We start from the raw sequence: 22,986 nt of genomic DNA on the forward strand, positions 1-22,986 counted from the left end.
ATGTTTGTAAAAGAAAACATTTAATAGACGTGACTATTTTTAAACAACTATCCTTAAGTGAATTAAAAACATCTAACGCACCCTAAACAGTTGAATTGGATAAGCAAAGCAAATCTCATTGCATAATAATCATAATTATCTGTCAAAATATCGTTGCCATGATAACGCGTCAACAGAAATAATATTATTACTACGAGTCCTTCGCTACGGTCGCGCGACCGGGCGGCGACGCTAGTCTCGGAGACCAATCGCCGATTGCCGGGGAGCGTCGCACGCACACACCCAAGCTACCAGTATCCCACGCATCCGAGACTAGTTCCCCGCGACCCGCCGCGCGAGTCGCCCGCCCGTCGCGTCGCCGCCGCGTCTAAACAAGATGGCCGCCGAACTACAAAACATCAGATTCGTGCAAGAAATCAAGAAATATGCTTTCCTATACAATTATAAAGACCCCGATTACATGAGAAAGGATATGACTGATGCAGCTTGGTCGGAAATTGGGAGGAAATTCAAAATATCAGGTTTGAATTGTTTGTTTTATTGTCTACGAGTAATGACAATAGCTACGTACGTGTATGCACATTTCCTTAGGCGCATATTTAACAATGAAAATGTGCCGTAAATAGATTTTTAACCTTTTGGCAATAACACAAGCTTCAAGGATAGCGTCTGGTAACGCGACTAAATGAAATAACAGGTCACAGAGTAGCCGCGCCGCGTTATCGTGGGAGTAGACGTTTCAATTTCGTTGCGTTATCAACTACATGGGTATCTACTTTTTTTAGAAGAGATGTTTTGAACACAAGTCTTTTGAGATTATGTTGCAGTAGTCAAATTATAAAATGGTTGTAAAATTATTTCCGTCTAGTTGGTTTAAAGAACTAGCTCAATACAATATGTGCACCCCACTGCACTGCGCCCCCTCTCCCGCTTCCCCGCGACGCGCGCTGCTCTCGCCCTGTACGTTTGGCAGTTACACAGAACACAATATATCCTGACGGGAAGAACGGCAACTTCATACAAAAAAAATGCCAACAGCTATTGACACTAGCGCCCCAGTATTTGATCCATGAAACTACTTTTAGCGCCAAATTTTGAAACTGATGTAATTTTTTGTTTTTTATTGTATTTTTTTGTAATTTTCTGACATATGAAAACAAAGAGAAACTTCGGTATTTATTGACCATTACCTGAATTTCGCTTTGTTTGCATGATACATTCATGTTTACGGAAAAGTATTTAAATGAAACAAAATTTTAAGCGTTTTTAGAATATTTATTTTTCGTTTTACAACTTTTTTCGGAGCGTCTTCGATGAACTGTCTATTTTTTTAAATACAGTGTCGTTTTTTTGTGATTACTCGGGTTTCTATCTTCTATTGCAGTGATGTTACACTTGGCACACTCTCTTCTAAGTTCATAGCGTGTATGACGTGACATTTTAACAAAATGATGCACAAGTAGGCACACAAAACAGAGGAAATGAATCTATATCTCGTAAACCGTCCAGGCACAAACACAAAATCAAAATGATACTACGAAATGAGTCTCTATCTCGTAAGTGTCAATCAAGCACAAAAAAAAAAAAAACAAAAACACCGCAGCACGTAATAATTACAAAAAGAAGTAATGAGTCTCTATCTCCTGAAAATCCTCAGGAAGTTAGAATTAAAATAAACGAAACAAATTACAGAGTCTCTCGTCCGATGAACCACCATATTTGTTTTTATTTTTACGCGTTGTTGCCGGACTTAAACTATTAAAAGTTTCTATGAATATTATAAAATGTAGTAACAAGAAGATAATAAGTCACAGATAAACTGAGGACATGAAGTTAATTCTTAAAATAAATACTGATTTATTTTAAATTAATCACCATAATTTCAAAATTATTTTTTTAGTGTGTTTATAACTAAAGAAATGCTACTCATAGGGTAGCATTTCTTTAGTTATATATTTCTATAGAAATGTTTTTATCTGATCAAGCAAAACACCAGTATTGATATCTCTGTCTAGCGTCTATCTTTGTTTCTGTTTCGCTTCTTTTGCCCGACGTTTGCATTGGTTACTTGAAAACTTGACTCCCCGTGGGCAGTTATACTCGTAGCATTTTTGAAAACCGTATGTTTTGATATATGCCAGATTAAATAAAATACAATTAGTAAGAGACTCGATATTATTATATATGTTATTTTACATGAATTTACATAATTGTAACAGTAAATAAATAAAAAAAGATATTTTCTTGCTAATGGTAGATACTAAATCAGCGCAACGTTACAGCGAGATACATAGTGACTTCCCTGTTATAAAATGCGAAATTAATTTATTCAAAATGACTGAACCGTTTTTGTTTGACATTTTGCACCGAGTTGACGGCAGATATCTTAGGAATGAAGCTAATTAATGAAAATTTCTCATTACACTTTTAATCTCATGCTTTTATTTTATTAATTGTTATTAAAAAAAAAAAAAACAATAACCTATGTTTTGTTCCAGGACCTGCAGCCAAGGAGAAGTGGAAGAATCTTCGAAGCGTTTTTGTCCGCCATTTGAAGCCTTATAAGAGTGGACTTGTTCGCAGAAAGCCTTATTACTTAAGTGAATATTTGCAATTCGCTGTGCCCTATATAAAAAAGCCACTAGACCAAGTCCCAGGTGCGGAAAGTTTTAGAAACAGAACGATAACTATTGACGATGACAGTGATGAACCCCCGACCCCTGAACCCAAGACACCCGCGCCTCCACAACCATCCAGCACGAGAAAACAGACTTCTGATGAACCGCGGCCACGAAGCAATGCTAATATTGCATCCTGTTCAAAACCGACTGAAAACAATAGCAGTAATGAAGATTGCAACAAAATGTTCTTGCTCAGTTTACTGTCCGATATGAACCAGATGAATTTAAGTCAAGTAAGACTTTTTAAGAGAAAGGTGCTCGGTTTAATAGATAGCATCATGGAGGAAAGTCCACCTTCGCCTGTAAATCCACCTTCGCCTGTAAATCCACCTTCGCCAGTACGTCATTCTCCAACCAGGCAGGTGTGTAAAGAGGAAAGTGAGGAATTTTTCGACGAAGAATCAATGGATTCTGATCCACTACTATTATGATCCAGGGCCTATTTTTTGTTTCAGTTAAGCATAGAAGTAATAAATAAGCATTTACGTTGTCTAAAAGATTTTTGTTTTATTGGTAGATTTGAAAAACTTCATGATTATCATTTTAGAGTTCAGTAAAAGCCAGATCCTATTTCCAGGTTCCAGGCTGTATCTCATGAATAGGTATATGATAAAGAGACACCTGAGTTTTAGATGCCTTATGTAGGTATTTCTATTCCCGTTAGATACAACTGCCTCGTTGGTCTAGCTGTCGTAAGTGCGGCTGCTGAGCACGAGGTCTCGGGTTTGATTCCCGAGTCGGGCCGAAATCGCTTTGTGGGTTTTAGAAGACTTTCACAAAGCAGGCCGGCGCCTGGAAGTTGGTGATTGATACACCCGTGCATCGGAGAGCACGTAAATGTCGGTCCTGCGCCTGATCTCTCTCCGGTCGTGTCGGATTACCGTCCCATCGGGCTATGAGAGTTAAGGAATAGTGAGTGCACCTGTGTCTGCGCAAATGCTCGTGCACTATAATATGTCCTGCGTAGTTGGCTAATCTCCTTACGTGAGAACAGCCGTCGTAGCCGATAATCGGCTAGGAGGACATCACAACAGATACAATAATAAAACCGAAAATCAGATTAAAATAAATACGTATTTAATAAGTTACCTTCTACGTTAACCAAATATATTTTTTGAAGTTTTTTGTTTGTTATCCACAACGGTACGGAACCCTACGTAATTCAGATTTGGCCAGTTCTTTTATACAAAAACAAAGTATTACAAACCCAGTGTTCCATAAAGTGGAATCGTAATTCGTGCAGTGATTACCATACAGTGAGCGATGCTGTTGATAAATTGAATTTACCGGCCCAGTTGTCCGCCACAAAGGTGTGAGGAGAGCCAGCCAACTGTGTTTCCTACTGGGGGACACTGATGGAATTCATGGATTTTTATCGCACCGTGCCTATCTGTTTTTTACATTAACGCGGTTTTTGTTGATAAGGTTAGAACAAAATTAGGGTGATTTGTAGTCAAATATAGTGTAGTTTAGGTTTTAAGGCTTTTAAATATTCTTTTGTGTAAAAATTTTACAGGTGTGTTAAAAGTTTTGTAAATTAGACCTACTCCAAAGGTTCGCGATCTCTGATAACTTGAAGATGCTCTTAAGTTAAGAATGGATAGCTGGGTCCATAATTTTATACTGATAAGGCGAACACCTTACTTAAACCGCGATAAATATGGTACCTTCCACATAATCTTAATAAACAGCTTACTTTATAAACGTATTAGAACAAAAGACTTGTTCGTTAAGCGCGAAAGATGCACATCGCGTCATAATTAACGAGATATAATCCGACCAAATTGTGTAGTGGGTGGGTGTCGTAACGTTTTACGATAATCGCCGTGCCTTCCTGTTTTGGCTCGGTTATAATGTGTTGGTATAACCATGAGATAGTGGGGGGTAGGACAGGGGTTATAAGTTACTGTAATAACTCCTGGCTTTTGGCCTCGATTTCCCTCTCGTGGTTTTTACTTACGGAAATTGTGTTTTGTATTGCGTGATAAACCATCTCTTATTTTGTGTCCCAAATCCTGGTTAGCACCGAATTGTTTTGATAACTTGCTGCATAGGTATTTATTAACTATTTACCTAATAGGCTACTCCCTACCAACAAGGAAAATACTCCATTATGAAAATGAAAGTGCATCAATTTTTTTTATTAAAAGTCAATTAATTATCCTTCTTATCCCCAATACTTGGCCACCATACAAAATAAACATAAAATCATATGATCACCGAAACTTCCTCGGAGCGTGAGATATATCGCTCAAACCGTTCATTAAGCGCTTATCAGCGAAACAGGATCTAAGCGATGAGCTGTGAAAACGCTCATAAATGATCTTACCCTACTTTGCAGAAGATGGGTATTACTTTGCATAAGTTTTCTATGAAGATTAGTATTATTTTAAATGAGAATGTAATTTGGAATTAATTCAATTTAGACACGGTCGTTAAAAAGATTCATTTCTTATTAGCATAGATTAACGTGTTAATTTTATTTTCTTTATCTTTTGTCGTAAATAAAGTGCATCTAGCGTAGGAGTAACTTTTCATAAAATATTCAATTATTTACCGGTGTTTTAAGAGTAGGTAGGAGGATCGCGATTGAAGTGTATTCACTGGTTGTTATTATAATTTGATTTCACACCATACCTTTTCTCATCAAACTTCACGACTATCGTACACCTAAGCTATTTTTTACACGCCTATTTTTAAGCTTGGGCTGTATGTATGTAACGGAATCTTTGAGCTTGATTTTCACCGGTTTCTAATTCTTCTTAAAACAGCTAACTGTAGGTCACACAAATATTTCTCCATTTCGGATTGAACTGACTACATGCACGGGATCCGATCACTTAACCGTAAAGAAAATATTACCTACTCGACTACAAAGTTTGTTATTTACCTCAGAAAGTTCTAGTTTACACACAACACACTACACTTGATTGATCCAGAGTTTAGTAGCTACTAGAGGGAAATTAATTCACACAGGGATTTAAAGTAAAGCACATTCTTTCATGAAATAAATGAAATGATACACCCAAAATAAATTAAATTATACTATATCAAACCTAAATGTTGTAAAATTTAAGTTTGTCGACTAAGTAATTTCAGAAACTACATGTCCGATTTACTTGAAAAAAATTCTGACAGTTTTAAAAAAGAAATATTTATCTGAGATGCTTTGTTACTTTTTATCTAGGTACGCGAAGTAGTTTCGACGGGTGACAGGTGAAACCACTGGTAAAAGTTACTGGGTAAATGAGGCTCCTGGAATCTTCTATTAAAGAAAGAACTTCAAAAACTAAATTATAACTACTTAGGTATTCCGTCTGATGCAACTTTATATCAATCGGCATCATGTCGCATTTCCAAGTTATGAAAACAATTTGTTCTTAAATCATTGTTCTGATGCTGTGTTATTAGACCCAGACTTATCTGTCGATCGGCCATTTGCATTAATTAGTGAACAATTACGCTCAAGCGATGTTTTTACTTGATAGTAAAAACTCTAGTGTGAATTAATTGATGCCGACTGATGTAAATAGGTTGTGTTGATCACGTTAGCTCGTGAAGTGCTTACAATTAATGGTTAAACTACTTTATTTGACTATGAAATTGTTTTTTTTCTGCTTATGAACGATGTGTTTTTTTTCTCTGAAAATAGTGCGAGATATGACTTTTTGGTACTACTTTAGAACGCGAGGAAAACTTATTTAGATGTCGACTACGGGGCTGGTTTAAATTTAATTAGAAAATATTGAAAAATACAAAACAGTCTGAGAAATGGATTGGATTTCATGTAAATAAGTAGGGATTTAATAAAATTTCATTGTAACTATTTTTAAATAAATTATCAACAATGCCATATCTACTAGATTACTAGCTCTACATAAACTGCGCTAAATACTGCGTTATGTAAAACGATTGTTGTTCTTTTGTTTATAGCAACAGAATTAACTGTGAACAATCGGTTAGTTTGTTTAGAGTTAGTTCAATGTGACCCAGTTACAGATCAAGGTCTGTTGAAATACAGTTTGCAGGCACTCATAATTAAATACTTTATCGCTGTATGTGCGAAGTTTTTTTAAACATCATTTTTTTAGATAAATATTATTGTAATATTTTTATTTATATCTACACACTGCCTGTATTGATTTTCATAAACCTTGATTATAAATTACAAATCAAGTTAGAAACTGTTATTTCTATGCATGATAAGCAAAAGCCGATAACAACTTGTTTCCAAGAGAAATTGCTCATCAATTTGCAATCACAGTTAAACATTACAGTATACTGGTCAACATCTACGTCACTTTGAACCTTAAACGCTAACAGTTAGTTCAACCCTCGGTTAACTTATAAAAATAACCCGTGTGCAATTGACGTAAACGCATTAATAATGAATTAATAACAAACTAGATTTAACGACACATTAACATAACACGCGATGTTGACAATATACTCTACTTATTAATGTTATTTTCATCTCGTGAACCAGTTATAACCAGTTTTAATTATGAGGGACAAGAATAACGTGTGTTGTTGACATCTTGTTGAGAAAAATCATAATATAAGCAATTATAAAGAGAAGGGTTTGAGCTACACGAATAACAACACAAGTAAAGATTATTTGAGCGTAAGGAACAATATTTTTTAAAGATATTTTCCTCGTAGTTTTTGGCAGCTTCATTCAATTATATGGCACTTGCATGCCCCACTGATGCCACATATATGTATATCAGACATGGTTCAATTAATAACAATATCATATCTACCTCCACAAGTGCTTATCAAAAAACACAAAAAGGGGTCCAAATTAACCCAACAAAATAATAGACCGCAACGAAACTTCCCGGAAAAATAAATAGATTTTTTCATGCACAACTTTTCATGATTTCTTAGACCCTGAGGTAAGAAATGTAAATGTTGAGGCAGAGATAACACGGGTCCAGTTTCTTGAGACCCGCAAATGATAGCTCTTCCGAAATACAATCGCCAACAACTTGCCTTGACATCATATATTTAGATGAGTTGGTTTTCCTCGTTCTATTTTTGGAATTTTCTGTTCGTTTATATTAGATTTGATGGTTGGGGACACGAAGGAGAGGATTTTGTGTTTAATATTGTTGATTGGAATATTGATAGGTTTTCAGTAAGGGTCAATCCCCACTGAAAGAGCAGCGGCTGGCAGCGGCCGGCAGCGGCCGTAAATCCAAGTGATTGAGCAATCTTACATTGTCCGTGCTCTTACGGCCGCTGCCGGCCGCTGCTCTTTCAGTGGGAATTGACCCTTAGTCTCAGTTTATATAAAATGTTGATACCTATAAGAAAAGCTGAACCTTTATAAGCATACATGTGTTCCTATGTAGAAACTTAATGTTATATGATAAGTTTACTTCTCATTACAACTGTGCTATTTTAATACAGCTTAGTAACACAGCCCTGTCGACTTGGTTAACTTATTATGGAATAAACAATTAACATATTAGTGCAGCTTACCAAAAGATAGCTGCATTATTTCGTATTTATCCCCAAACCTTCAAAACACACTCCATTACACACCAAAAAAAAAAATTAAATACTCCATAAAATCCCCCATAGCCAGCACTGTTCTCCCCCGCAGTACAGAAGGGGGGGGGGGTCACACCATGCTACCTGGCACTATCAGATGTTTCCGAGTGGCCGAGTCCTGATACTCCTGAGTTATGGCGGTTTGTGCCATCACTGGGAAGAATTACCACTGTTTTGGGATTATTTATTTTATTTTATTTTTAACAGGTGAAGATGAAAGTGATAATTTGGTTTTGTTGTACATATTTGCTGCGTAGAGTGACTAAAATCGGCAATTGAGTAAATTATTTAAGAACTTATCTATGCTTGCCTAGGTAGATACCATATGTTTCAGAATTTACGAAACTTACTTGGAAATAAGGTACCTATTACAAATATTCTCAATAAATAAAATTATGGTTGAGCGTTTCCGACTTTCTATTCGTGAAACGCACAAATTCTCTTTGGGATTGAAAAAACTGATATGAAACTCAAACGGTGTTGTATGTCATACAATAAGTATCTCGTTACTCTCGTTAGACTTGTCGTTATTTAGTTATACTGAAGTTACCAAAAGGTTGCTAACATTTTACTATGCAAAAATATTAACAAGAGCACAGATTATATAATAGTTACTACCAAGAGGTTCAAGCAATCCAGCTTGTTCGAACATAAAAAATAAAAATAATAGGCAACGAAAAACAATTGGTACTACTAATTTAAAAAAAAAAACATGTTTACAATATTGTCAACATTTGGACTTCAGCATCCATCTCTTAATTGGTGAGTAAAAACTTCAATAAATATTAATATCCCGTGTCTGATACTGCAATCACCAAAACTGGGTCTTAGTATCAAATACCTATCAGTAATAATTTGCGCCTTAAATAAATACCAAACTAATTATATCCATAAATAACAAAAAAAAAACAATATTATTCAACTGGAACGAAAGTTGCATCATCTTCCAAAATGATGAAATTCACGATCATTTCGGATAATTATGTAAAAACAACATGTAAGTAGATCAAATTCTTGCCAAAAAGGGAAACTTTTGTAATTATTGCGATACACCTTTCAGTACTAACCGTAAAAGATATTAATAGTCATTTATTTTTACATTAAAAATAGACTTAATTACTTAATTAAATACTATCGAATTACAACATTTAATTAACCCACTAGTCTTTAACATGAAAAAAATAAACAAAAGTTAAAGGCAAAATAAATAGATGAAAGAGCTGAAAATACTGTACTATACAAGGTTTCACGTGTTAACAAAAATAAGACGAAATATGGCAAGCCATGGGGAATAGATCGACGGCTATATGAAGATGAATGTAACACCATAACACTATGAAAGTGAAGAATTTCCTGATGCTGAGACTGATAGCAGGTGGAATTGAACTGACGGTTTTATGAACAAATACAAATTGACACAATATTGAGACGAAGTATACAACTGACGATTGACGCAAGGCGGTATATATTTTTCCAACTTTTAACTTTATGTAATAATTGTAAGTAATAATAAATACACGATACTGATGGCAGACTAGTCTACAGTAACATACTAAGAAATAATTTAGTTTTTTCATGAATAGGAAAACGTAGAACTATGAAAATCTATTACAAGGCGAACCAATTACCTAATACTCAACAAAACTATGTATACCTGTAAATTACGAGTACGTTCAAAACTAATTTTAAAAAGTTTCCATGTTAACTACAAATACTAGTAATTGCTTCGATTCCCGTTTAGATGAAACGCGGTAAACACATAAATAGAGTTCGCGCGTAAATCCGCGGTTCACGCGCCCTCTGCGTGCGCGCACCCAGGGGCTGCCAACCCGCGCGGCGCGTCGCCACGTGGCGTCTGACAGGAATTTTATTTTTCGTAATTCATCTATTTCATTAAAATATAGGTAAATGGCTGACTAATCCTAATTGCCAGTACCTTTTGATTACGGTGACCTAGGTACTTGAGGATTGTGCCTGAAGACGCTACTTATGTCTACCGATTATTCTAAGGAATGCTTCTATATAATACAAATTATGATAAGCCTGGAAAACTCGTACATCAGGTCATATTTAATAAATCATCTAAAGTTACTATTCAAATCAGAAAATCCCTTTTGCAGTTCAATTGAGATCTTCAGCCAAGCGTATTTTAGGATAATATGTAAGAAATCAACTGCAGCTTACAGGTTGAGTACTCCTGCGCACTACATAGTAGTTACACGTGGCCTCGGGAACGCTATACATACAATACATACGCCGATCGGGATACAGACAGATCCAACTGGTATAACTAGTGCAATATCATTGAGCGGTCGTTGTAGATAACTACAAACGCATACATTTGTCTGTTAACATTCAGAAAGCTGAATGAGTATAGAAAGCTTTTATATACTAAAAAATGAGTTTTTTTTAACCATTCTTATACGTCGTGAAAATTATGTATCTTTCTACATAAACTTGTTAACTTATCTTATCGCTTTTAAGTCGTTAATTATGTCCACTTAAAACTAATTTGAATAAGAAAACAATAGTAATAAAATAAAAACTTTTTTGTGTTAATGTCCTTTCTAGCTAAAATACACACATCAAAAGTGTCTAGGGATCAACATATATTTTTGCAATAACTTTTCTCCTGATTGATATTAATTAAAATTTTCTTTAAGGATTCATCAAATAAAGTGTTTTCGTTTGTCACAGTAACGATAAACCAAGTCACCTTTGCACTAATAAAGAAATTTGCCATTTTCCTAATAAAGGGATTTTTGACATTTGAAACACTAACACAAAAGTTCGAAAAAAAAGACTGAAATAACAGTTTTCTTTAAAAGTTTATTGGGTAACTTAAACAATTAATAATCCGTGTTTCTACCGCGAACACTAACAACACAAGAACATCGGTTTGGCATACTCAAAATGAGTTCATCCAAATCACGATGTGGAATGGCCGCCCATGTTCGTTGCAACAACAAAAAAAGGTCTTCTTGCGACTGGATACCCTCCATATTCGGCAGAGCTCTTCTCTGTAGCATATCCCATGCATGCTCAATCGGGTTCAAGTCTGGCGACTGAGCAGGCCAGGGCAGGACATTGATGTTAGCTGCCGCGAGAGTCTGTCTTACAACTCTTGCGGTGTGCGGTCGTGCATTATCATGCATTAACTGAAATAAGGGACCGATTTGCACTTGTAGAGGAACGATGACGTCTGATACAATCGTCTCAGCATAAATTTGAGCGTTGAGGTTGCTTCTGATCCAAATCAACTCAGTTCTTCCGCCGATCCAAATACCCGCCCATACCATGATGGTTCCACCACTATAAGGATGGACTTCCTGGCAGGATTTTAATCGCTGTTGGCGTCCAGGGGTTCTCCAGTGTCGTATACGTCTTGTATCCGGTCTCATACCAAAACGAGACTCATCAGAAAAGCACACGAAACGCCATTGTTCTTCTGCCCAATTTCTGTGTTCAAGAGCCCATTGATATCGAATCCTACGATTGTGCATTGCTATAGGTGGTACCCGTAGCGGTCTTCGGGAATGAAGGTTCACTTCATGCAAGCGGTTTCTGACTGTTTGGTCGCTAATTAAGTTCCCTGAAGAGTGATGAAGCCTCACGGCTAACATCATGGCGGTTATTGTTGGAGCTCTTCGAGTTAAGATTTGAATGTATCGGTCTTGTCTCCGTGTGGTGCAGCGATACCGTCCTCCATGGCGCTCAGCTACGGTACCAGTGCTTCGGTAACGTGTCCAAAGTCGACTGATAACACTCTGACTTGTATTCAGAGCTAAAGCCACAGTACGTTGCCGGGAACCAGCTTCTATCATTCCCACGGCTCTGAGCATTTCTTCCCTGCTTAAATGACGTCGCCGCTCCATAATAACGTTGGTTTTAATCAGTAGTAGGGAAACAGTAGCACTAATAATGTCTTCAATGCGTTGTATGTGTTTATAGGGAAAATATTGACAGCTGATTTTCATCTTTTACTCGAATTTGATTCACAGTTCCTGATTCAAATTATGAAATGCACCAAAAAGGATCCATATAAATTTATAAAATCATAAATTTATTACAAAGCCACATCTCAATCTCAAGAAATCCGCATAAAAATGCTTGATCCCTAGACACTTTTGATGTGTGTAATATTTTAATGGGCTATTATTACCCTCTTTCTCGGAATATCAAGCTGAGAGTGATTTCACATCTTGCAATAAATAAACTATAAACCGTTGCATTAAATGGAGCTTTCAGACCGAAATAACGCACTTATAAACATTGTTGCAATCTCTCAACTTAATACATAACACCTAAACTACTTACATATTGTAAAGATGAAGAGTGTTTATTTGTTTAAACGCGATAATCTCAGGAACTACAGATCCCATTTTGACAAATGCTTCATGAGTTAGGTAGCCCTTTTATCGAAGAAGGCTATGGGCAATTTTATCTAGTTGGGCGGAGTAGTAAACCGGGTAAAACCGCTGGGGAAAGTTAGTTGAAAATACATTGTGATTCGTATTTCTCAAGCTCCTGAAATTTTCTTTATAAACTTGGACATCAACTTTGTTGTGCCTTTCAGCGGCCAAAGATATCAACTGTATCTTTAATTTTAACTTTTGTTATTATTTCAGGATCGCTCCCCGCTGCAGAAAGTTTTGAAGAACCGCGGTTCAATTATAATGTTTGACGTTTGTGGCTCGTGGACTTCCATTTATGAGGGGACCGACATTTTTTGCGATATATTGCTTTACTAGCTGGTGCCCGCGACTTCGTCTGCGCAGGTTTAGTATTTCGAACAATATGTTTACAAATTGTAGCCTATGTGTTATTCTGATGTATAAGCTATATTATTGTAAAGTTTCATTAAAATCCATTCAGTAGTTTTTGCGTGAAAGAGTAACAAACATCCATACATCCATACATACAAACTTTCGCGTTTATAATATTAGTAGGATAAGTTTTTATGTTTATCTTACTCAAATCGTAGAACGTTGTGCATGAAATTACGATGATTGTGTTAGAATTCAGGAGTTAGTTATAAGACACTATCAAAATTATACAATCCATCATGTCACCTCCATATCACCAACAACATACACTTGTCATTTCCCTGCGCGTGCGCCTGTCACGCCAACTACCGATGACGTCACAAATGACGTGCACATAAGTTTTCAGTAGTTAGAAAACACCGGGAGCATTTGGCCGCCTTTACATAAACATGTTTTGAGTCGAAAGACTTTTAACGATTTTTGAGTGTTTTATTTATTATTGTCTCTGCTCTGACGTCCGTGGATATTAATACTGGTCAATTAATAATATGATTGATTTGGAAGCGCGCCTTTCCGTAGTTTCACCGTAACTCATAGTGACAGCTTACGTGTTACAAACACCATTAAATTGGGAAGATCTCGTGAACAAACACGTTTATGATATTCAATCATTCTTTTAATATTTTCCTGGAAGTGTATACAGAGGCCCTTAGAAATGGTTGTATACATGCACACATTAGGAATATTTATAGGGGAGTACATAAGGGAGATTTCTAGGGGAGTCCCTAAATTAGTATACAACCAGAGTACATAAGAGAAGACATAAGAATGTATATGGGGGAAATTATATGAGTACACCAGGGAGATCGAAGGACAAATCCTAAGACATTATGGTAAACCTAAGCGCAACTGTCTAAGGGCCCTAGAAACGCTACGTATAAGTCTTAAGAGAAATTAATTTTACCTGTTTCCATGTGTTGAAATAATGAGCGAAGAGTGAAATTTTGGAAGAAGCTTGAACGTTCGGAATGTTTATTGATTCAAGAAAGTAATGGCATGAAGTATACAATTCGGTTGTGTATATGAAAGTTTATTTATTGCTGGTGTTGGCGTGTCTCCAACAGTCTCAGGTGCTTCCATGTTGATTGGGGATTGGCTAAATGTACTATTTATCTCATTACGCCATCTTCGGCTGAACAAACCGACTGAGCGAATATTTGTTATGACTGGCTGGCTTGGGAAATAGATGTGACTGGCGACGCGAGTGTTTTAGATTCAATAGTTTCAAATCGATTCTCACGGGTAAGAACTCAACGAAAAAATAAGTCTGTACCTACTAATTATATTTTGCTTCTTCTTCTCTTCTTCTCTGTCGATTTGCTCTTGGCAGAGCGGTCTTGGTCACGTTGAGGCGTCTTTTTTCACGATCTCCCGCCATCTCTCTCTGTTAGCAGACTCTCTGGCGCAGTCTGACACGCAGCTACCCACTGTGGATTTCACCTGATCGGTCCAGCGCATAGGTGATATATTTTGCTATCGCATACAATAACTTTAGGAATTCGTGGTCTAACACAATAAACTAATATTTTTATAAAAAATATTATCCCCAAAAATAGCTACAAATCGTTGCTACCATCCCATTGTCACCCAAAGAATCCATCTGTCACCTCAAAAGTGTCAAATGTCAAAACCAACACCGTCGAGTGTTACCCGGTTACCCGGGGGGAGTCGAGAACCCTGAAGAACCGGTTATTTTCTGTAAGGTGTTCTACAAGATAAGGCATGCTCCATCACTTGGTAAGAGTGCTTGCAAGGACTGCCACTCTTCGCATTGTCAAGATATTTTTATTTGTTGGGAACAATTAATTTAAATGTACATATTTCCAAATGTTTGAATTGCTGATGTTTTATTATTCCAGTTAATGTGATTGTATTGTAATGTCTTTTTATATCATTAGTAGTTGGGTAATGAAGTTTGACATTGCATCACGCATCTTAGCGTATGTTTTTGCTGTTATTTACTAGCTATAAGCTACTATATAGTCAGTATTTTTCCAGACCATAGATAGAGGAAAAAATAATCCGATCAATATGCTCCGAATCATACTTCTGTTACGATAAATAATTATATCAGAATTAGTACGAAAGCACCGAAACCTAAACACGTTCCTGATTATGTATAAGCTTCTCGGAGAGGTAAATAAACTCCAACAAACAAAAATAAACGTTTGTTATAAAACTAAGTTTCTTCGAGAATCACTTTATATTCAACAATCGTTTAGAAGAATTTCTAGTAATTTATTCATTGCCTGTGAATTGGAATAACATCAATATTTTAAGAGTCAAACATTGTTGTTTGTGCACGTACAACTTCTCATGAATCTCGAGCTCTCATCGAGAGATGAATCCGGGTTAAAGGGGTTACAGAAATTGTGTAACGTTGCATCTGAATACATGTAAATGAGTGCACATAGTATAGGCATAGGTGACAGCTGCTGTTGGCAGACGGGTTGGCGACTGCACCGGGATATAATTATCCGTTACGTCCACAGTTTGTTGTCCGTCGACCTGTTACCTTTACAGCGACACAGATACACAAGCTATTCTCGTACATCAGTAAAACAAAGACAAATTAATTCCAGAACATTCAGTACAAGATATTTCCACTAAACGACTGACAAAGACTTATTCTCAACATCTCAAGTCGATTGCTGCCCTTACAATCCATTTTATCCATCCATATCTTTGGCAGTCGTCCAACGCGCTGTTTTGCGTCCATCGGCGCGCGCGCAACTTTCCCGGGCTATATTTAAATGGCGGACGCCCGATGTGCCCCGAACAGTGACGGAGATTTACGATCGCTTAATGGCTAATTAATTCGTGGTTAACATGTGTTGGATCATTATGATGTTTTTTAGGGATAATGGTGAAGTGCAGGAAGGGGGGGGGGATTTGGTTAGAAGTTTACCTATTCTGTCTTCAAGGATGGATGATGAAACATAGGATTTGTGCGCTTTGTGTTAAAATCTAACAGAGAATTCTAACTCATATACAGATGGATGGATATCTTAAGATTTTATTAGTAGGTATAGTCGTAAAAGCTTTTCCCGGATGTTAAAGCATAATAATTTCGTGATTCCGTTTTAGATCACGGAGCTGCACGTACTACCACATAGATATAAAATCTATGAGTTTTATGATAGAATATTGTATATAGTTCTCAGACCTAGCTTTGTATTTCTAGCAAACCTGGGATAATCACATTACTCAACACATTAAACACGGTAAGACACCAATTTATGAGCCCATTTTTCTTTTTTTTTATGATATTTTTTACACCGTTCAATAGAGCGCTTGTTAAGTATATTTATTACGCGAACATGAAAAGAAAATGTTATATCAATCATCAAAGGAGACTTGCGGAAGATGATCTAACCAATCACAAGTCCTCGTGTATGACGGGAGAGGGGGAAAGCTATAAATTGGACTATTAAACATGTAAAAAACAAGTATATAATTTATTTAGTGGATCGTGACGTCACAGATGTTTATGCCGCCACGTGGAAGACGTCAGAAAGTAATAGTTTGGCGGTAAGCAGAGATGCGGCATGGTAGACATTGGTACTGAGTAAAGGTCGAAATTACGAAATTATTTATTACTAGCCGTTTTCCCGCGGTTTCACCCGCGTCGCGTGGTAACTACTGCCTGTACCGGGATAAAATATAGCCTATGTTACTCGTGGATAATGTAGCTTTCGAATGGTGAAAGAATTTTTTAAAACTGTCCAGTAGTTTTTGTGCCTATTCATTACAACCAAACAAACAAACAAAGTTTTCATGTTTATAATATTAGTATGTTCATAAGACAACTGTGTATAAGTGAAGTACATACGTGAGAGTTTCAGCCCTCATAACAACATTGTCGGGATGATTGGCGCAGTGCCTAAGTAATTGGCTACTACGTGATATGCCACGGGTTTGATTCCCGCGTGAGACAAACAAAGTGATCTAGATGTTTTCGCGTATATGTAATCTTTGACATGAAAAATGCACCCACAATCCAAGACAATCAACTACGGGCCAAGTTGGGGAAAATCAGATTTTCTCATTATGGCTACTCAAATGTATAAATACTACATATTTGGTAGAGTAACAAATTCAAACACCATTAATCAATGGGTTGCCCTATTAATTAATTACAGTTGCTAGCAATTAGTATGTGCCAAAAGTTGATTCATGTTATTGCGGCACCATAAATCTTTCATGGTACATCTCAGGCGTATAAATGGTAGTTTATTAATGATCCTTTTATATCTAATGAGAAACAGAATCCATATATATGGTACTTTTAGGACAAAGATCATAAAAATCAATCATCCAGGCTCGGCCAAAAAACCTGATGATGAATTTAAAATATAACTCAGTATTATATCACCGTTATTACAAAAAAAGGAAAACTTTGCCAAAACTAACATCAGGGAGTTATACCATCAATGACAGCCGATAATTATAGAAGACTGTCATCAACGTCCAATTCTACTACAGTTTAACTCGCATTATCCATCCAAGACTAAAATACTTACCTACGTGTGTGCACCTGCTTGGCAGCCAGTCCAGGTCCCCGTGACAGCCACATGTGCTGCCCACGGGTTCCATACTACGCTACGCATTGGGGAACCCTGCGTTGTCGCTCATCGAATCATGCGCAGACGGTGTGGGACACAAAACTATGCTGAAACAATGCCAGACGCGTGCAAGGAGTTCGCAGAAATGATGAAAAGTTGATGTAATCGCTCAAAAGTGGTTTGAGTTTTGACAGATGTTTTGTAACTTTTTTTTGGACAAAGATTTAGTTGGTATATGATAATAATTTATATTTTTAAGGGACAAAAAAAAAACACCTAAAGATCGGAAGTTTGGATTGTATCAAAAGTTTAGATTTATCTTTTAACAATTTTCCGCATAATAATATTGCTCAAAAGTCGTTAAATTTTAAACCCATGGCCAGTTTTCCGAAGAGAAATTCTGTCGAAAGCCAATTCTTACAACACTGTTTATATATAGACGTCTGTAAATAGCTTCCTAATTATAATCGACACGTGTTTAGTACATAATATTTATTTCAATCGCTGCTGGTTGCAACGCGCCACGCATGGCAGCCATCTTGTCATCGTGACAATTATGACAGCTCGCGCTTCGTTCGGAATTTATTACGCCAATGCCCTCCGCCGACGACTGACGTAACGCTTGACTCGTGCGCCCTTCAAATAATTGGAATATTAAAAACAAACACATTAATTGTAGAAAAAAATATGCTAGTTGGTGGAAAAATTTGTAATTTTTCGATGTTTATGAAGATAGTTCGTCTATTTTCTTGTTTTTAGAGTGATTTGCCTCTCGCAGTTGGCAATGAAAGAAACTTCGAGATTGAACTAATTGTCTTGAGTGGGCTTTTAAGGTTAATTGAATGTTTAAGTAATTTCAGGCTGAAAGTATTTGAAAGTTTTATGTTCTCGGTTTGTTTTCCTGACAGCTTGTTTAATGTTTTCTTTTATTTATGTGTTGACGTGCAAATTAATGTTTCAGGACAACTATTTTTCCCACTCAAACTCGTGGAAGGTAAAAATGTGTTTCAACGTTTTATCATGGAATGTGTTTACTTAGTAGTCACATCATAAAATTCCAACCGAGCAAGCCCCGATGGAAAAGACCGCATTTTGCAAGTTAATGTCCAAAATTGTGAAAACAATATACAAGTCTGGTGGAAAGATGGCACATCTATTCAAATGAATTCCACAAAGCATCGAATTAATTCCATAAACATTATTCACGTACAATACAGAGTTTTGAAAGACTTTTTATAACACATTACGCATTACCTAATAAGTAGGCAGAGAAGTAAATTGTAAATGCTGATATGGATTACGGTAGGTTGTCTGGAAGAGATCGCTTTTAGCGATAAGACCATCCATTACGTCAATTTTAAGATCAAAATGTTTAAAATTGGTGTACGTAAATAATAAAGTATATCTATCTAAGGTATGCAATTTCAGCTCTTAGATTTCCCTTAAAAAGTTATACCAACCTTCCTTGAAAACCAATCCCTCATTATTTGTCTCGATCACTGTTCCTCTAACAATCGAAATGCAGATGTCAAAAGCCAAGGAAAATCCCAAGCGTGACAACCAAATTACTTATAAAATCGTTATTCTGGAAAGCGTAGCCACCAGCGGAGTAGCCGAGGGGATCATTTGTAATACAATTGGCATGTATTATGTAGGCGACACCTACATCTGATTGAATATTGAGATGGATCGGCCCTGTGGCCGTACGCCACATTTGCAATACAATCGCGGGGCAAAGACCTCTGCACGTGAGCGCTCAGAGTTACGAGACTCATCTACATGAACTGGCAAAGACAAGGGAAAATTTATAATTAATTTTGTTTTTTTTCTTATATTTTTTTAGCTATGATTGAGGGAATTCGCGCCTAAAAATGGCCATCTATACTTGTCCCTTTCCGCATAGCCAAATGAAGATTTCTAGCATACCTACTATACGATTACCTACTACTATACTATACGATCTACCAACTACAGACTTACACCCTATGAAATGTATCTTACACGATAACGTATTTACCGACCAAAATTACATTGAAATCCCCAAACGATCCCTCTGCCACCGATTACAAAGCCAGCAGCACACAAATCTGAAGAGCAGCTCTTCTTCAAAGTCGGTTAAGGGCCGTTAACCGTTATAGATGTGTGACGTCACCATGCCCAGTGGTGGCACATCTCTTGACGGATTGCACACGAATTCACATGGGTTAGGGTTGCCATTAAGTTCTTGGTATTGTTGTTAGAGATTGGCAAAAATGCTAGATAATAATTGTTCTGTGGTGTAGGACAAAATATTATTCTATTGTAATTTAAAAAGAAAAAAATACTTCTAGTCATGTGTAATCTTGGAAAAATCTTAATAACCTAATCATGAGTACTAGGGCCTCCGAAGGGGCAGTCCAATATTGACACTATCTGCAAGCAAAGGATATTATAACTTTCAACGGTTATTGTATCCGCCGTTTCAAGAAAACATCGGCGAGCCATACTTTAATGTTTTATGTAAAACTTGAAAACAAGCATAATTGAATCGGTTGAGTACAAACGAGAAAGTGGACCAAACAAACACCTTTCTCAATAATTTTAATAAGGACCCATTATAATTACAAATACAACGATTTGTAGTCAAAACAATACTGCCGCCATGTAAGATATGTTTCTTCTATTTACCTACTAAGTGCAAATAACACATTCTTTTGAATTCGTTTGACTGGTTTTGCAATTCAATTTAAAATAGAGTTTACCTAATACCTACGTGTTATTAGCATTTATTCAGTGTTTATTCTTTAATTTCTATTCTCTTTTTGGGACTAGTGATAATAGAAAAGCAAAATAAAGTTTTCGCACAAGTTCATGAAAGTTGTTTTTTTTTATCTAAATCCAGGTACCTATTACATCAATATTTATATAGTTAACTACGACTATATGTATACATATACTAACCAACACAATTTAATATTTAGATGTTAAAACAAATGCCCCCTAGGAGAGTGACAATATTGACAAAACGCTCCCTGAAGTAAATAACCCTACCACCCTCAACCCCACAGATGTAATTAAGTCAAAACGCAAGAAGTAATCACTGAACTATGTATAAACACTTATTTATATTTACAATGTATGTTAATTTATTATACATCAACTCGCTTTTATGTAAAATTATCGTACCATTTCGCAAACCAAAAAAAAACAGTAACAAGTTTAATTTGCCGCATTCAATTTCTATTGAAAAATGGTGAAAAATGATAATCAGAGCATCAGATAAAAAAACTACTTAATATCAAAACAAATAAATAACTAATTGGGAACATTGTAATTACAATACAACCCTCGTGTTACAAGACTGTTTAATTACAAAGTTCTAATTACCAACCAACCATTGTGTGCATTTAAATGCTAAACAATTCAATAGATACTTTATTTTTTCCAAGATTAAGTGACCTCGATACACTGTGCAGTTTTTTTGCCCCATTATGTAGCGATTGTATCACTGTGCATATAAAATAATAATATTTACGTTTATTTGTAATTTATGCCGGTTTATGGTGTAATAAAGTGTGGATGTGTATTTTATAGATGTTTTTCTGCGTTACTTTTATATCTAAAATAGGATTTTCCTAACGTTAAATAACAATATTTATTTTTTGAGGTACCTGTTTAGGTATCTGCATTTGCTAAACTGTCTCCATATTTCTTAAGAGCGTATTTGAAAAGGTACAACGTAAAGTAGGTAATACTGATTTGATGTTTTTCTTTGCAAATAAATAAAACAATTTTTGAAGATATTTGAAGTGGCAACGAATACCTATTGCTTTCACAATATATAAACGTACATAACTATACTAATGCTGAAGCACCTACTTAGGAACCGAATAAAAATACATACTAAAGTACCTACCTATCTAGTGGTTTTCCACAACGATATTTTCATAGAGCTATATAAACAGGTTCCCATTAAAATGTTATGTTTATTCCATAAAAATAATAAAAGAAGTGGTTGTGAGTTGTTTTGATCTTTCGCTGGCTATTTAAAGCAGTGAGATCATCAGTGCATCTTACCTAAATGTGGCCAAAGGATTCGTTACATAAATTATACCTACTTACAACTCTGCGGGATTTTATTCTTTGGCCGTATAAGCCTACCGAAATTCAAGCTACCTAAGGTTGACCACCCAATTAATTTTCTACCTACCAAAAAAGGTTGACAACTCCTGTCGTTTGAAATATGCATATTTTAGTGATAAAAATATTCGATATTTACATGTAATTTTAAGCCAAGCCATACTGATACATATTATAAATACGAATTTAACTCAGTCTTTCTGTCACGTCAAAACTACTGAAGGCTTGAAATGAAAGATACTAAATAGCAAAAGCCTTTACGTTTATCCATGTGCGGTAAATAGTTCCTTCGGGACGAGAATGAAACTCTAGCTAGGTAACTGTTAATTCATGTACAAGTGGAATAGGCTCACGACTTAACGATACTCTATCGTTCATCAACTTCTGCACATAATGTAATATGCAACTAGCATCAGTACATATTATATGCAATGCATAAAATGTGCAAATGTTTGCAAATGGCTGCGCTCGCATCACGCGCAGACCGCCGGACATCTGCGACACGTGCGCGTGCGCTTAATGTTACCATCGTTGTGTAAGTACAGAAGATGCACTGTTTTAAAGTAGAATCAGTGTGTATATCAACAATTTGCCCTTATCTTATGAAAATTTATACAGATTTTCGACATGAGACAACATCTTTACATTGCATATTAGGTAAATCTATACAGGCGTACAAATAAAAATAGACATATTAAAACTATGCATCAAAACTACACTAAGTAGTGTTAGTAGTTTTATTCGGGTTTAATTATGTTGTGTAAGTTTATGTTATGCTAAATTTCATTGTATTCAGTCAGGTATCTTATTTACCTATCTGAAATCATCACAATTTTAAATCTTGAGACGACCTAAATAAGATGCTATAAAAATATTGATCTGCATCCTTGACTATACCTACGTAGTAATATTAGATACCAATGCAATGTCAAAATTATTCTTCAAAGATACTTTCGACTTCAAAAGAAACATTGTATAGTTACCTTAGCAACTAAACTGCGCTGAAAACAACAGTATCATCTAAGATTTCAGTGGATTAGCAACGGAGATGACCTTCTAGCGTGCGCAGACGCATACATTACAATACGATGTGTGCATTAGCGCGGGTCACGGCAGGACATGGTGGCACCTGCGTGGTAGGGTCACTATGGTGAGGGAAGATCAGGGATTTTCCTGGTAGGGTGATGATGGTGAAAATTGCTGTAGGGTATGAGACGTTTTAAAAGAAATATGAAC

At 36.2% G+C, this 22,986-nt stretch overlaps 1 protein-coding gene across 1 annotated transcript; it reads left to right on the forward strand.

Moving 5' to 3' along the window:
- Positions 1-320: 320 nt before the first annotated feature.
- LOC124638886 lies at positions 321-3,178 on the forward strand. Its single transcript, XM_047176023.1, has 2 exons — positions 321-521; positions 2,499-3,178. The coding sequence occupies exons 1-2, from the start codon at positions 377-379 to the stop codon at positions 3,110-3,112; spliced, it is 759 nt and encodes a 252-aa protein (XP_047031979.1). The 5' UTR covers positions 321-376; the 3' UTR covers positions 3,113-3,178.
- Positions 3,179-22,986: the final 19,808 nt, after the last annotated feature.

This window comes from Helicoverpa zea, chromosome 18, assembly GCF_022581195.2.
Source record: "Helicoverpa zea isolate HzStark_Cry1AcR chromosome 18, ilHelZeax1.1, whole genome shotgun sequence".
NCBI classification, from domain to species: Eukaryota; Metazoa; Arthropoda; class Insecta; order Lepidoptera; family Noctuidae; genus Helicoverpa; species Helicoverpa zea.

Bases quoted from the DNA above. Each gene is read 5' to 3' on its own strand.
- LOC124638886 (XM_047176023.1), top strand. From the start codon at position 377: ATGGCCGCCGAACTACAAAACATCAGATTCGTGCAAGAAATCAAGAAA. The intron at 522-2,498 runs GTTTGAATTGTT...GTTTTGTTCCAG, and splicing joins GAGGAAATTCAAAATATCAG to GACCTGCAGCCAAGGAGAAG.